At 40.1% G+C, this 17,424-nt stretch overlaps 1 protein-coding gene across 1 annotated transcript in view; it reads left to right on the top strand.

Annotated features, from left to right (window-relative positions):
* Positions 1-1,324: 1,324 nt before the first annotated feature.
* The window catches only part of SPRED1 (sprouty related EVH1 domain containing 1), a gene marked incomplete at its 5' end in the record, with an annotated part of 112,443 nt that continues 96,343 nt past the window's right edge, over positions 1,325-17,424 (top strand). The window contains one exon of the mRNA XM_082733694.1: positions 1,325-1,453. Coding sequence (XP_082589820.1) covers positions 1,422-1,453 — 32 coding nt within the window. The remainder of the gene's footprint in view (positions 1,454-17,424) is intronic.

Raw genomic sequence — 17,424 nt, 5'->3', positions numbered from 1 at the left:
CTGTCATTCTAGCCTCCTCGTTCTAACAACCCAGATATTCCAAAGCGAGTAACGGGGTGTAACGGGGAGTAACGCGCCGCAACAATGCAACCTCCCAAGCAGCTCCCCGTGCAGCTCACACCCCCGCCCCCTTTCGCGGCGTGCCAAGAGTTTGGAGCGCGCGCACGCACACCGAACACGGTGCCTGGCGTATCCCTCCGCCTCCCTCCTCCTTTCCCCACTCTGTGGCTCGACAACGATTTGGGAAATGAAGGGAGGAGGGAACTACTTTCCTGAAACTTGCTATGCTGCACACGACTTCGAGTTGCAGTGATTCGCCCGGAGGCCGCAGCTTTTAGCCCTACTCACACGCCCTCACAGCCCGGGTACTGCGCTCGGCAACCGCACCCCGCGTCCGCTCTGGCCCCCGGGGGAGGCAGGCGGCCGGGAGAAGTCGCCAGGGACTACTTCGCCTCCTTCTCCCTTGGGCGCCCCCGGTTCGGGCAGCGGCGGCGGCGGCGGAAGGAGCGGGCGGCGTGAGCGCTTCCGCCGCCCCCCTCACGGCTCCCCTCGGGCGGGTGTGAGGAGCTGGCCCGCCGAGCTGCCGGTGGGCACCGGCTGGTGGGGGACCTGCGTCCGCTCTCCTCGCTCTCCCGCTGCCTCCCGGGACCCTGTCTCCTGAGTACGCCTGCTCTTCTCCGACCCGGGTGGGGGAGATCGGCTTGCCTGCCCTGGCCTCACACGCTCCCCGCCGCCCCCTCCTCCCCCTCCTGGAGGCGTCCCGGCTGGAGCGTGTCTGGAGGAATCCGCCGCCGCGAGGCCCCTCGCCCCGGTCCTGCGCGTGGCTGAGGACCGCCCCGGCCGCCTCTCGGCGCTAAGCGGGCAGCCGGCGGCGAGGTGGGAGATGGTGGGGTGGGCTCCGGCAGGACCGCGCCGCCGCCGCCGCCTGGAGCCTGGGCTCGGCACCCTCCCGCCGGCCCCCACCGAACGGATCTCTGCTTCCTCCTCGCCGCATCCCTGAGGGAAGCGCCGCCTCTGCTCCCGGGTTCTCCGCCCGCCCGCTCCTTCCTGGCCGGACCCCGCCGCGCTCCACCCCGGTGGCGGGAGGAGCAGCTCTCCAGTCAGCCTTCGCAGCCCCTCTGCCCTTTTTCCTTTCCACCCACCCTCCTTGGCCTCCTCGGATCCCTTGGCTGGGCGCTGAGGCGGAGGAAGAGGCTGGGGTCGCCACGGCGGAGGTTGTTGCCGCCACCCCCCTGCGGGGGTGGCCGGGGTTCCCGGCTGGGGGGGCACCGTTCCGGGTGAGGCATCCACCATGGTGAGGCCCCTGAGCCGCTGCACCCGCGCCCCCCCGGCCGCCGCTGCCTCCTGCCCCTCGGTGCTGCTGCTGCTCCTCCGCCTGCTGTTGCTCCTCCATCTCCAGATCGGATCGCGGTGAGGGAAAGATGAGCGAGGAGACGGCGACTTCTGACAACGAGTAAGCGCCTCATTGATTTTGATTAGTAGCCCCCCCCCCCATCCTTCCGACCCCTCTGAGACTTGGGTGCCGGAAAGCTTGCAAGCTTGGAGAGTTCGGTGCATCTTGTTCTGGAGATAACATTTGATTTCTTTAGCCATTTAATGGCAGCCCCCCCGCCCCCCCCCTTGCGCGTTCAGTTGCTTACTTCTGGGGGAGGGTATTGAGTGTTGGGGTGGGATGGCAATTGTACGCCTATGAGATGGACTAATGTGGACGGATGGTGGCGGGGTAGAAATTAACTTGTTTGCCTCGAAGACCCCTGGCCTGCCCTTTTTCACTTTAGCCTACCAGTCCATATACCCTGAATATCTATCCTGCTTCTTTTATAGCTATTTTACTTGGAAACTAATGTGTGGGAGCACCTCCTGCAGCAAACTGCTCTTGAATCTTAATTCGATGAGTCAGTGACTCTTAAATACCGATTAAACCTCCCCCCTCCCCCCTTTTAAACTTATGACCTGTAAGCTTCATGTAGAAAATGGAACTAGGGAAACATTTTTAGAATTTAATAACGAAGGACACCTGGAGTGTGGGAGACATTGAACTGTTACGTTTTACCTTTGCGAATGCTGGGCATGCTTTTATCAGGGGCATAGAAGAATATTGAATGTTAATTTATATCCTTCGGCTGTATTGAGAAACACCGTTTACCTTGGTTTAACAGTATTTACATTGCTGAATGTGTTGATGACTTCATTCATTAACTTCTAGAGTGTCATGGTTTAAGTTTGTGTTTATTTGGGCGGTTCGTTTTCCAAACGAAATATGTTGCCTTTTAAATATTTTGCTTCAAGGTAACGGCTGCCTGCAAGAATAATGGTGCGGTAACAGTTTTTACGGAGACCGGATTTAATTTCGTGCAGAATATTTGCGTCCGTTCTCTTGTAATTAAGCTCAAGTTTTGTTTATCTTTGGAGGATTGGAAAGAGTTAAGAGAGTTAGGACTAGTCCTAGGATGCATTCCTTTAAATAAAGTGCATTCCTCGAGTCAGACCTTTTTCAGAGAACTTTAAAATCCAAAGCCTAGGCCTGTTTAACATAAAATAGCTTGAGAAATGCCAAACAGCGTTTCTCCTCAAACCTCCACCCCCCCCCCCACCCCCAACACACTCTTCTGATGAGCGGGTGTGGGAGAAGGTAGATTGCTGCAGTGTCAGTGCAGTCTAGAAGCAGAAGTGGCCGCCATGTTCTCTCTCTTTTTGTGAATCGCCCTCATTTGCATAGCACACTCTTCATTCATAAAAAAATAATTAAACATCCATCACCTTGGACATCTTGAAAGGATTTCCCAGGACAAAGATTCAAAGCCTGACTGTCTGTCTTCTTATAGATTTTCGAGATCAGGAAGTAAGGAGAATTACAAGTTATAGGTTAAATTCAAAAACATACGCACACACAAACAACTACCTCTATTCTCAGAATGTTGACACAGTTATGTGGGAAATATCAGTTCGGGGAGGTGCTGGGATCACGTGATCGCCTCCATTCATAAAATACCTGGCTGTCCATTCACAGTGCAGTGCACTGTCTCACTGCCTTCCGCAGATTAGACCTACTTTGAGAGAGATCAAGAAGTATCTCAGATAACACTTAGGGGAAAAACTGCTAAAAATCCTGAACGGAAGGACGATAATTTTTACTGGTATCTTTTAAGAAAGTAGACTGGATCAAATGTCAAATTCTGTTTTAGAGATGGGAAAAGACAAATTACCATATTTAAAGTAAAATGTTAATATTTTCTCTCTGGATGCATCTAATAGAAAAATGAGGGAAGGTGAATTGACACATGCATAAAATACATTGTTTCTAAATAGACTTTTTCTAATACTTGTGGGCAGATTAAGGATGCAGGTTTTTCATTAGTGATATTGGTGGATGATACTGCTCTTACACTGAAAATCAGTAAACAATTCCCAGTACTTTTAATCCCAAAGATGTTGGGATTTGAGACACCAAAAGGCAAGTTGAGAGGGTTACCTTTTTTTTAAACTCAAAAAATTAAAAGTTTTTGATATAGGTCACCTTGGAGATTACCTCATTCACTGAGACATTTAGAATTCTGTTTTTTTTTTTTTCACAAATTTCTCCTGCATTATTAAAAAGTTATTCCCTAGGGCTTTGTTATGTTAGTTTTGGTAGAACAGTAAAAAATATTTTAGCATATGTATTTTTTAATGAGATGTTATGGGGACAAACTCTTGGAGGTTTTATTTAAAAAAATTTTTTTTTTAAATTTTAGGAAATGATGTGTTTATCTGGTAATCAGTTTTATTAGAGCCAACATTGTTCATTAGCTAAGCCACAAAGTGTGAACTCCTTTGAAATGTAGTTTTTATTCCAATAATTTATCTTATCTTTACTATATAAATGTTAATTTAATACTTTAATAGAGGTAATTTATTACTTATAGTTGTATATAATAAGAAACAACAAAAGATATATATATATATATATATATATATATATATATGTGTGTGTGTGTGTGTTATGGCAGACACACTTAAAGCCTCAGCATAGTAAAATTCCCCCATAATATGGATTTTATCTGGGCCTTTCATATATATTTTTTTTACCTTCATTTTCCTTTTTTAGGAGGAATCAGTAGGAATTTAATTACATTAGAGACTGTTCTTAACACTTAAATGTTATTCACCTGATTTCAACTTTTTAAAGACTGAAAATCACCCAATATTTTGGGAAACCAGTAACTTTTTCTAGGTAACCATTGTGGAAAAATCTAGTAAGGCCTTTAGAGGCCTCATTTTGAAATCCTCTAATACATACTATATTACTTGAAATTAGAGTTTGGTGTGGAGAGATAGCTCTCAAAAGTTGATTGTGAGTGTATATTTAACCAATAATTAATGAAGGATCTATTATATGTAAGACTTTATCTTATGCAGTGCCAAATTTGGGGAAGGGTTTGTAAAAGTCTGCTTTTCTTTTCCATCCTTCAGTAATAACTGGAACTAACTTAAAGAGTCAATTAAAAAAAAATTCCTTCTTGCAAAAGTAGTAATTTACGATAATGTACAAAATAGTCCTTAAAGGGAGTAAGTAATAATAATTTATTTGTGTATTTGTTTCTCAGATAACAAGTCTTAACATTTGATATACTGTAATCAAACCTTTCCAGTGATGTTGATGATGAATCCTTTTTATTTATTGGCTTCTTACTATGTACCATGCACTATGATGGCTTTTTTCTGTATTATTTTATGTACATACATGTATACTTTTTTTTTTTTTTTTTAAAGATTTTATTTATTTATTTGAAAGACGGAGATCACAAGTAGGCAGAGAGGCAGGCAGAGAGAGAGAGAGAGGGAAGCAGGCTTCCTGCGGAGCAGGGAGCCCGATGCGGGGCTCGATCCCAGGACCCTGAGATCATGACCCGAGCCAAAGGCAGCAGCCCAAACCACTGAGCCACCCAGGCGCCCCTACTTTTTTTTTTTAACATTTTATTTATTTATTTGACAGAGACAAAGAGAGAGGGAACCCAAGCAACGGGAGTGGGAGAGGGAGAATCGGGAGTGGTGGAGATAGAAGCAATGTAAGGCTAGATCCCAGGACCCTGGGATGGTGACCTGAGTGGAAGGCAGAAGGCAGATGCTTAACGAATGACTGAGCCACTTAGGCGTTCCCCCCAGAACATAGTTTTTAATGGCATAGTTTTTATGTTCAGTATATAACATACATTAGTTTTAACCAGGCTACTATCGTTGGATATTCTGTTATTACTGAACAGTGCTGCATTTGATCCTTAGCTCTGTCATCATCCAAATCTTACTCTTTCCTTAAGATAGTCTAGGAATGGAGTTAAAGAAGATGTAAATTTTAAGTTTTTTCTGCTATATTGCTCTCTAGAAAGGAAAAATTCACATGACAGTGCTTATGTCTTCAAATATGTGTCCAGTTCTCTTTGAAAACATTTTTGCCAAATTTAAAGGTGGAAATGAAACCCTTTTCCCATTTTTAAAATGCTCTGGGTGGTAAAATAATATTGATTTAAAAAACCCCAAAACTAAAACAAAACAAAACAAAAAACCCCCAAACCCCAAAACTTGTTAGGTTTTGGGCAACCAGACTGTTTTTAAATATCATGTTATGAATAGAATTAAAGTGATCATACAAAAGGCTTTTGCAGATAATTTACATAACTTTTAACTAGTTTCTATGTAGTATGGTGTAACATAAAGAGCATTGGACTTGGAATTGGGAGATCCCTTTCTGTCCTAGCTGTCACTAATTATTCTGTGATTCTGGACAAGTGCAGCATCTGTGGGTCTCAGTTTGCTCATTTCATTTGAGCAATTTGAACTAAGCATCATTAGAGGTCCTTCTTGTACTAAATTACCCTGAAATAATTTAGTGATAGACAAACATATGTATTTGTTAATGATTTTTTTGATTAATTTTATTATGTTGTTTTTGACATATTTAAGCAAATGAAAGTCTTCCAGTAGAGATCTGGTAGGATACTGAAGTAAAAGCATGAATTTTGAAGGGCCGAGGTAAAAAATTTGGAGACAATTAGTACATTCATAATCGTTTTTTTTTTTTTTTTAAGATTTTTATTTATTTGTTTGACAGATCACAAATAGGGAGGGAGGCAGGCAGAGAGAGAGAGGAGGAAGCAGGCTCCCCACTGAGCAGAGAGCCCGACTCGGGGCTCGATCCCAGGACCCTGGCTGGGATCATGACCTGAGCCGAAGGCAGAGGCTTTAACCCACTGAGCCACCCAAGTGCCCCCATTCATAATCTTTTAAGACTTTATTATTTTGGGCTTAATAGCCACATGTCTTTGATAATGTATATACCTCACATGTAGAGAACTTTGTACTGTTTTTTTTTTTTTTATCTTTTAAAAACTATGGCCCCTGGATGAATAAGTGAGCAAAAGACTATTGGGCTTAAACCAACTTGAGTAGTTCTAAAAGGAATATACTACTTTTAGTAGTTCTAAAAGGAATAACAAGAGACCAGCTCTCTCATGCTTTACTTACTGGCTAAGAAGTGTCAAAAGTCTTTTCATTTGGTTATTCATACTAATCATATTAACTTAAGACTAAGGGATAATTTTACACGTAATTAGTTTAAGAAGTTAACTCAGATAATGAGTTTTTTCATTCTTTGATAGTTAGATTTAATTCACTATTTATGACAAGTTTTATGTCTGAGCTGCATCTCATTTTATTTTATTTTAAAGATTTTATTTATTTATTTGACAGAGATCACAAGTAGACAGAGGCAGGCAGAGAGAGAGAAGAGGAAGCAGGCTCCCTGACCAGCAGAGAGCCCCATGCGGGGCTCGATCCCTGGACCCTGGGATCATGACCTGAGCCAGAGGCACAGGCTTTAACCCACTGAGCCACCCAGGCGCCCCTGCATCTCATTTTAGAGTTGACAGCCAAAGTCATTACAGATCCCTGAGATGTTTTTATGGCACTCAGTATGGTTTGAGATGAAAAAGAGCTCTTCATGTATTTTTGTTTAAATGTAGTTCATTATTTTTGTTAAAACATAGTTCATTAGTAATGGATTTTAGACCGAGTTATTAAATTGCTTCAGACATAGGGTTCTTAGAATTAAGAGTGTTTTTGCTAATCTCTAATTGAAATTTGTTTACATTCATAATTGACAGAATTTCCAACAAACCATAGCAGCATTAGAGATACTTGTGAGAGCAGTTAGTTTCCTAGGGCTGCTGTAATGTAAAAAAGTACCACAAAATGGATAGCTTAAAACAACAGAAATCCATTGTTTCAATTTTGGAGGCTGAAAGTCGAATATCAAGGTGTTGGCAGGGCCACGTTCCTATTAAACCAGTAGGGGAATCCTTCCTTATTCTGGCTTTTGGTGGTTGATGGCAGTCTGGCATTTTTTGGCTTGCAGCTGCCTGATTGCATTTCCTGCCTTCATCATCACATGATGTTCTGCCTGTGTGTCTCTGTGTCTTCAGGCGGCCATGTGATACCAGTCTTATTGGATTAGGAGCCGCCTCTACTCCAGTATGACCCCCTCTAAATAAATTACACTTGTAGTGACCTTATTTCCAAGTAAGGTCATGTTCTGAGGTAGAGGGTTTGAACACAACATATATTTTTTTAGAGGGATACTATTCAACCTGTAACACCAATAAGTTAGATTTTTTTCCTTATGGTTCAGTTGCTGTTCATTTGTTACAGATTTATTGAAATAGTGCTTTGAGTCATTGTAGGGACGGCTTGCAGGGTCATTCAGAAGAACATGTGACTCTTCATCTCAGGGTTGTGAGTTTAAGCCCCCTTTTCGGTGTAAAGCTTACTTAAAAATAAATAAATAAATAAATGGAGTTACCTTTATTAAACCATTGGTAGAGCGTATGTGTATCTTAATAAAGCATGGCTATTGCTGTGTCAAAATTAAAAATATTTTGATAGCTATTTCAGTATAATTGATTCTTTTGTAATCCTATGTATTTTGTTTTAGGCCTTTAATATTATTCTGAGAAGGGGGCCATAGCCTTCAGTCAGTCAAAGAAGACTATTGACACAAAAGGTTAAAATCTTCTGCTATAGACAAGAGGCTGAACTCAAAGATAGAGTTTATAAAATTGGAAGATTAAGAAACATGAATAGTTAAAGGAACAAGTCCAACGTATCAGCTCATAGTTCCAAAACAGATCATGGAGGAGAGGAAATACTCAGAGATAATGGCTGAGAATTTTCAAGAAGTAGCAAATCAAACCCAATTCAGTGAACTAAATACGAAACAAAGCTTCATAGTCAGACTGGGTTTATCTTGAGACTGCATTAATGGATCAACATAAGAAAATTGATGTATTTTTATCACATATAAAGATTAAGGAAGAGAAATAATACAGTCTTAAATGCCAGAAGTGCAGTGTTGTCATTCAGTCTCTGTTCATAATATGAAACTAAATGTTTATAATTTATAGATTTATAGTATATGTTCATAAATGTAGATTTATAGTACTTTTCTACTTCCTAGAATTTTAGACTTAATATATATATATATATTTTTTTTAGATTTTATTTATTTATTTAACAGAGATCACAAATAGGCAGAGAGGCAGGCAAAGAGAGAAGAGGAAGCAGGCTCCCCGCTCAGCAGAGAGTCCGATGTGGGGCTTGATCCCAGGACCCTGGGATCATGACCTGAGCCAAAGGCAGAAGTTTTAACCCACTGAGCCACCCAGGCACCCCTAGATTTAATATTTCTCATTTAAAAAGATGGTATTGGGTTTGGTCAACTTTAGGATAGCTTTTAGTATAAGAGTTGTGGCATAAAGTCACCAAACTTTTTTTGTTGTTGTGAATTACATTGACTTTGTGAGTTTGCAGTTAGGGGTCAGTTTTGGGTTTGCACTCTTAATGAAATGTAAAAGCATTTCAGAATATTGGTTGCTTGAATTATATGGATTTTTTAGTTTTTTTCAGGACAGATACCATTAGTAACTTTCTCTTCAAGAATTTCAGTGTAGTGACATTTGAGTGGCTTCTAGGTACTTCCACTTTTCCTTAGCCCTGGAGATGCAAAGATAGGTAAAACCTGATAACTGCTTTCACTATCCAGCAAGGGAACTAGATCCGTCTGAAATGTGATGTGTGTTCTGTATATGAAGTTCTTCAAGGCTCAAGGAGAAAGCGATTATTCCTGGCTGCGGATGGCAGTGTGGGAGTTGTGTGAAGGAAGGCTTCAGAAAAGGTCAAATTTTAGGAGCTGGCCAGAGATAAGGATGATGGAAAGGGAAGGGCATTTCAAGAAAGGAGGGGAAAACAAAACAAGAACAAGCATGAAATGGGAAATGAAAAGTTAGGAGAAAAGTAATAATTTTTTGGATATACTTATTTGCAGGAGTGGTGGGAGAGAACATTATATAAAAAACTAATGATGTACTGTACTTTGGTTAATTGAATTAAAAAAAAAAAAGACTGTTGGAGGCATTTGTGAGAAGTCTAGATTTATGCTTAAGTTTTGTCAGCAACCTTGGGGCAAGGGTGATGGCTAGCCCTGGAGCATGACCCCCACAAGATGAATGTGAAAGAAGCTGCTGAAATTCAGTTTTTGTTTTCTCTTCTTCTGCCCTCCCCTCTCTTCTCCTATCCTACCCTCTCCTGTCTTGTCATGTCCTTAGTAGGCTCCATACCCAGGCAGGAGCCCAATATCGGGCTCAAACTCACCACCTTGAGATCAAGACCTGAGCCAGCGGGGCACCTCGATGGCTGAGAGGGTTAAGTGTCTGGGGCTCAGGTCATGATCCCAGGGTCCTGGGGTCAAGCCCTACATCCGCCCTACATCAGCTCTCTGGAGCCTGCTTCTCCCTCTCCTCCCTTGGCCTGCTCCTCCCCGTTTGTGTTTGTACTTGTACTTGTGATTATGCATGCGTTCTCACTCTCTGTCAAAAAAAAAAAAAAAAAAAACAACCCCAAAAAACAAAACCTGAGATGAGATCAAGAGTAGGGTGCTCAACCAACTGAGCCACACAGGTGCCCCAAAAGTCAGTTGGTCTTGACAAGATGAAAAAATTTATTTTAATTGGTCAGCGATGATATTTTTGAACAGGGTCCTCATTAATACTTCAGACAATGCACTGAGTTCAAAGAAAAGTTGTTCTTTGAGCTACCCTTCCTCACTCCCAACTGCAAGTCTTAGGTCAGTAAGGATACTTAATGAGAAGTACCAGTTTAAGTACTACTTTTCATGTAGGCAGTGCAGAACTACTAATTTAAGTGAGGCAGTGATCCCAGATTTGTGTAAAAAGCTGAATGCTGGGATTCATTTGGGCAGTTGATTGGAGGGAGAAGATGAACGAACTACAGTTGATGAGAAAGATGTAATAACCAAGTCAGAACAGCAGGAAATAGTCCATTTGAAACTGTTGAGGATAAGTTTGTGGGGCAGTTCAGATGGTCAGATGATTACTTGACTGGATGTGAAGGGATGAGTAGGAAGAGTGTGGGATGACTTCAGCATTTTAAATTTGGGCCTCTTGATGCTTTTAAATGAAGTGGAAAGAGGCAGAGGTTTTTATTGGGAAAACATCTCAGTTTTGGCCTTTTAAAACTTGCCTACCTCTAAGCATCAAGGTAGAAGATGTCTCATAAGGTGTATTAAATATAGGTTTGGTATTCCAAAGAAGGTTGAGAGGGTAGAGTTAGAGGTGATGTCTTTGACATATGTAATAGTTGAACCAGGGGTAAATTGCCCAAGAAGAATATTTTAGTAGTGGGAAGATGAATGGTGAGAAACAGCAATGTTTTTGAGAGACAAAAGATAGAAAATCCTTTTTTTTTTCTTTTTTAAAAGATTTTATTTATTTATTTGAGAGAGGAAAAGAGAGCCTGAAAGGGGAGAAGCAGACTCCCCAAGGAGGTAGGAGATGTAGGACTTGATCCTGGAACTCCAGGATCATGACCTGAGCCGAAGGCAGTGGCTTAACCAACTGAGCCACCCTGGCATCCCAAGATAGAAAATGCTTGATAGGTAGGAGAGTTTGGAGGAAGAGTATTAAAGACAAAATAGGAAGTAATGAAGTAGAGACAGAAAAGAGTACGGCTATACACATTCAGGGGAAAATTGGGAGTTGAGATTATTGTTGAGGTGATGCAAGAAAGAGAAAAAACATTTACAGAAGGCTTGGGTAAAAGGTAGAACAAAGTCTAGGAAAGAGAAGTCTCTCAGACTTTGTTATTGTTTGTCATATGCTGTGCTAGATTTAATCCTAATGACCCATGTGAGGTAAGTATTATCCATAGTTTACAGAGGAGATAACTGAGACTTAAGAGTGGTTTAGTAACTTGCCCACAGCCACAAAAGGGAGTAATGGTAGAACTGAGATCCAAATGCATTGTGTTTGTATCATACCGTATGCGAGTATGTATGCCAGTCAGACTTGATTTTAAAGAAAAAAGTGAGGTTGGAGTGATATATAGACACAAAGAACTGACGGCTGTTTTAAGGGACTGGGGACTGGAAGTTTTGGTAAAGTTAAAGAGCATGTAGAAGTGGGAAAAATTGAAAAATAGATATTTGATCAGAAAAGATAGACTCCAGAGTAATGATAGATGAGAGAATATTAAGGTAGAAAAGGTTGTTGCAATAGAGGAGCCAGGATCTTTATAGAAAAAGGTTAATATTGGGGTGCCTGGGTGGCTCAGTGGGTTAAAGCCTCTGCCTTCGCCTCAGGTCATGATCTCAGGGTCCTGGGATCGAGCCCCACATCAGGCTCTCTGCTCAGCAGGGAGCCTGCTTCCCTCTCTCTCTCTGCCTGCCTCTCTGCCTACTTGTGATCTCTGTCAAATAAATAAGTAAATAAATCTTTTAAAAAAAAAGAAAGAAAAAGGTTAATATGGCTGTTTAAGTTGTTAGGTTGGTGGTATCAGGAGTTGAGGTGGAAAGGAATCTTGAGGCAGCACCAATGTGTTTAATGTGTGTGTGGATTGAGTGACTTAGAGTGCAAGTATGAATGCTGACGTCTGCTTCTACTATTTGAAGAGACTGGAATAAAGGTTTTAGAATTGGAGGTTGAAGATGGAGGGTGCTAGTGGAAGGAGGGCAAGAGAGGGAAAGGTTTATTTAGCTGTGGGAAGAGTTGAGAGTATTGGAAATGATAGGATCTCATGTAGTAAGGGTCTTATCCTGAATAAGGACGTTGGGAACTAGGGATGTTGGGAGTTAGAGAAAGGAAGATAGACATGTGAATAAATTAACCAGATTTGGATTTTAATGAGAGAACGTTAAGGTTTTCTGAGAGGCTAACCAAGATATTGACTGATACTGTAGGGTTTTATCCAGATACCTTATACTGTCTTTGGGAGAAGGTTTTGTATTTTTGTAATCAGAAAATCCTTTTCAAAACAAAATTCACTAAAATTACAATTTTGTGATTAACTTGGGTCCTGCAGTTACTGGTGACTGCCTCATTAAGACTTTGGCAAATCACATAACATGTCTTTGTGCTTGATTCTCCATCTGTAAAACCAGGATAATATGTCACTACTTCAAGGGATGTTAAAGTAAACCTCCTCCTCCCCCCAACATTTTTTTTTGATTAGAGATAAGAGGATATTAAAAAGAACTTCTAGTTCTTGAGAAGAAAGGTACTATGTTCATGAAATAATCAGTGCTCAATTTCATTTAGCCCAAGGTAGGGTTACTTTTAAAAAGGGATTACTGGGGCGCCTGAGTGGCTCAGTGGGTTAAAGCTTGTGCCTTCCACTTGGGTCATGATCCCAGGATCCTGGGATCAAGCCCCAGAGCCCCACATCGGGCTCTCTGTTCAGCAGGGAGCCTGCTTCCTCCTATTTCTCTGCCTACTTGTGATCTCTGTCTGTCAAATCAATAAATAAAATCTTAAAAAAATATATATAATTTTTTTCAGGAGGAAACAATTTTTCCAGGAGGTCAATAATCCTTTTTTATTTTTTTTTAAAGATTTTATTTATTGATTTGACAGAGATCACAAGTAGGCAGAGAGGCAGACAGAGAGGAAAGGAAACAGGCTCCCTGCTCTGAATTTAGTCTGTTAAGTTTAATTTGGTCAGCTAAAGGTCTGTAAACATAATGTTCTTTTTAGTCACCAACAACATTGGCAGAGAGCCCAATGTGGGGCTCGATCCCAGGACCCTGAGATCATGACCTGAGCCAAAGACAGAGGCTTTAACCCACTGAGCCACCCAGGCACCCTGAAAAATTGTATTTCAAATTAAATGTTAAAGAAGGAGCTTTTTGAAAGAACTTAAAATCTAAAAATTCCAACAAGCAAAAAATAACAAATCTGTGTTGTGAGTATTTTCTTTTATGTTCTGATCAAAAAATGGAGGGAAGAGGTAGCTAGATTAGTAACTAGTGTTGGCCAAGATATAAGGCAAAGACCTGACTCCAGCCAGTTTTTTATTTGATACTTAATACAACTAATTACATAAGGAGTATATTTCTAGAGCTTATTAATTAAAGCAATTTTTAATACATGAGGTATATTTTGGAAGTATAAATAGCTTTGACATCTCTCTGTTGATTTCAGTGGAAAAAGTTCTCCTTCTCAGAAAAATAGCATCCTATGGAAGATATAAAATCTACTTTTGTGAGAGAGAAGGTAGAGAGGAAGATTTTTTCGGCTTATTAAAGATGTAGACATTTACTTTTTTGCAGCTATAATCAAACTTAAGATTTCTACCTAAGAGGTGAGATGGGCTAAATCTATTAGCAGTTCATTGCTCTGAATTTAGTCTGTTAAGTTTAATTTGGGCAGCTAAAGGTCTGTAAACATAATGTTCTTTTTAGTCACCAACAACTAAAGCAAAAATCTGTTTATATTTTCATGTAGCCTTATTAGCTTATTAATCTGAAACTAATTTATTAATAAAAATAGTTGCTTTAGATACATAATTACTGAAACTTGATTTAGAAAGGAATTTGAAGGTGTCTATGAATCAAAGTCTTAAATGAACATAAATCAGGAACTTAAAAATATGATGAAAATTATATATACTTTTTCTCTTGAGAATTATTTAATCCAAAAACCCAAACTTCATTAACTTAGTAAAAGTTGAGAACATATACCAGATAACTTTAATAAGTATATCAAATTAAGGTATTCTTTAACTCCCTATTTTGAACACTTTAAAAAGGAAAGAGAGAGGGGCGCCTGGGTGGCTCAGTGGGTTAAGCCGCTGCCTTCGGCTCAGGTCATGATCTCAGGGTCCTGGGATCGAGCCCTGCATCGGGCTCTCTGCTCGGCTGGGAGCCTGCTTCCCTCTCTCTCTCTGCCTGCCTCTCTGCCTACTTGTGATCTCTATGTCAAATAAATGAATAAAATCTTAAAAAAAAAAGTAGTTTGACTTATAATTACTGGATAACTTTGAGTCCCATTTTTGCATTTATCCTGTCTCAAATAGATTTAACTAGATAGTAGGAAGAAAATAGTGAAACTGAGCTGAATCCTTGTAATTGACTAGTATGGTCTGAATATTCATCTTCCTGGGAGTCCATATTGACATCCTAACCCTCAAAGATGATATTAGGAGGTGGGGCCTTTGGCAGGAGCTTACATCTTTTTTTTTTTTTTTTTTTAATTTATTTATTTGACGCAGAGAAAGAGATCACAAGTAGGCAGAGAGGCAGGCAGAGACAGGGGGGGAGCAGGCTCCCCGCCCAGCAGAGAGCCTGGTGCAGCGCTGGATCCCAGGACCCTGGGATCATGACCTGAGCCGAAGGCAGAGGCCCAACCTACTGAGCCACCCAGGAGCTTAAATCTTGAGCTTGGAGCCCTTGTGCCTTCCCAGTTCCAAGACTCCATAGAGAGGCTTTGGAGAGATCCTAGCCCCTTCTGCCATGTCAGGGCACAAGCAAAAAGGCTTCCACTATGAACTAGGAAGAAGGCCCTGAGCCAACCATGCTGGCGCCTTATCTAGGACTTCCCAGGCTCCAGAACTCTTAAGCAAATTTCTCTTGTTTGTAAGCTATCCAGTCTGTGGAGTTTCGTTGTAGAAGCTTGAATGGACTAAGATACTGACTTTTCTTTGTTTGGGTAAGGACAAGGAACAATAATTACCTCAAAGAATGAAGGAAAGAAAAAAAAAAAGCACAATTTTCAGTTGCTTTTAGTTTCATACATACAGTTTTTACTTGTTTTAACAGTATATGTACAAATGTTTATTCATTTTCACCTAATATACTAAGAATTTTCATACTTATGCATAGTTTTTTTAGTAATATAATTTTAATGTTTGTAATATTTCATCTAGTTGTACTGTATGTTTACACAGCCATTATCTTATTCATGAAAACTTGGTTTCCAACTCTTTGCCTTAATAAGTAAATAACATTGTAATGAGCTATTTTTTTTTTACATGTAATTGCTTTTTTCTTTTCAATTAATTTCTTAGGATGAATTTACAGGAGAGCAATAAATATGTCAAAGAATATTAAGTTTTTAAAAATTTTGTTATGAATTGCTGCTTCCAAAAATTCACATTTTTTTTAGTATTGTAGATTATTTATAAATGAAATTCATTCTCAGACTTCTTAGATTCCATTTTTTTTTTTAGTATCTTGCAGTTTTTTTATATAGCTCCCAGCCCATAATTAAGTGACAGCTAATATTTGAGTGATTACCAGCATCATCTTAAAATTATCTTGTGGATTTAGTCTTCACAGCAACTATTTCAACATTGTTATAATTACTGTGCTTCCATTTACAAAGATGAGGAAATGGAGGCTTAGCAAAAAGTTAAAGAACTTGACAAAGATTATATAGCTGGTAAAGACTCCAGAGCATGTACCCCTGAAACAGGCTTTTAAACTTTTGACTGTGACAGTCATAAGTACATAATACATGCATTCATATGCAAACATCATTTCATAGATCAACTTAGACAAACTGCGATGGCACAAGAGGATTTTTGTATTTTTTTTTTTAAATTGAGATATAGTGGGCAAACTTTGTTAATACATTAATTTCAGGTGTACAGCATAGTGATTTAACAATTCTGTATGTTATGTCATGCTCACCACAAGTGTAGTGACCATCTTTCATCCTGCTCTGCTATTATAATACCACTGACTAGATTCCCTATACTGTACCTATCATCCCTGTGACTTAGTCATTCTGAAACTGCAAGCTTGTACTTCCCGCTCCCCTTTATCCCTGGGCCCATTCCTATTCTGTATAAAAGCATAATGCTGGTCAAGACTTTGTAGTTAAAAATCCCCTCTTCTGGGGGCGCCTGGGTGGCTCAGTGGGTTAAAGCCTCTGCCTTTGGCTCAGGTCATGGTCCCAGGGTCCTGGGATCGAGCCCTGCATCAGGCTCTCTGCTCAGCAGGGAGCCTGCCCCCCCATCTCTACCTGCCTCTGCCTAGTTGTGATCTCTCTCTCTGTCAAATAAATAAACAAAATCTTAAAAAAAAAAAATTCCCTCTTCTGAACTACAGTGCGTAAGGGATGTTGTACTCGAAGGATGCTTCTATTGGTACTAAAGATTTACATTTATGTTCAGTTTATTATTTCATGAAAATAAGAGATAATATTGGAAGGCATAGAATCCTCAGGGGAGTGCATTTCAAGGTCGAGTTGTGAGGAATTTCAGGGGAATTCAGATTTGAATTGCTGTAGCTCAATTATAGATAATATGTGTTACATCCTTGCTTCTCACATTTCTTCACTGAAGGGTTCCAAATGGTAAGGGAATGCATTCCAAAGCAGTCTTTAAAAGGTATAAAATTATTTTGAAATCTAGCAATCGATTTCAAAGATTTATGTAAATCTTACATTTTAATCAGTACTATAGTCGTATTTCCTGTATGAAATGCTTCTAATTATTTATATTAGATGGAAAGCTTTTTAACTATCATATCTTTGCATATTTATATCCTGTGCCATTATGTGTCTAGCTCATGTGGCACATTCCTGGGAGGAAGTGTATTCTGGTGAGAGGCAGCATTTGAGGTACATCAGCGTGTTGCTCCTGGGTGGAGGGCATGATTATATCCTGTAATTATAGTGGCTGCCATTTTCAAACGAGTAGGGAACCTTTGGATCCAGGAAAAATTAATAAAAACTTTCTGAAATACAAAAACAATATACACTGTGGGAAACTGGGAAAACAATGGGAAATTACCCATTGAAAAATTTTCTTTTCTGCACTTATTTATAGTAGAAGTATTATAAAGGCAACAATATGTAGAAGTGATCTTAAATTAAAAAATAATGTTTCTATAAAAATATTAGGTAGATTATACAGTTTATATAGACAGTGAATTACCTGTATTAGGAAGAACAAAATTTTGCTAATTGGCACTCTAAAAATATGCAAAGCTGCATAGAAAGAAAAGAAAACTCAGATTCTGGTCTCAGTTTTACTATTTACCTATGTGACTTAGATGTTTTAGTGTCTGTGCTAATGAGCACAGTTATCTTTCCCTGT

The sequence above is a fragment of the Mustela nivalis genome, assembly GCF_964662115.1.
Source record: "Mustela nivalis genome assembly, chromosome: 6".
Classification (NCBI taxonomy): Eukaryota; Metazoa; Chordata; class Mammalia; order Carnivora; family Mustelidae; genus Mustela; species Mustela nivalis.
Note: the sequence above shows the minus strand (reverse complement) of the source record. Positions and strands in the feature narration are given on the sequence as shown.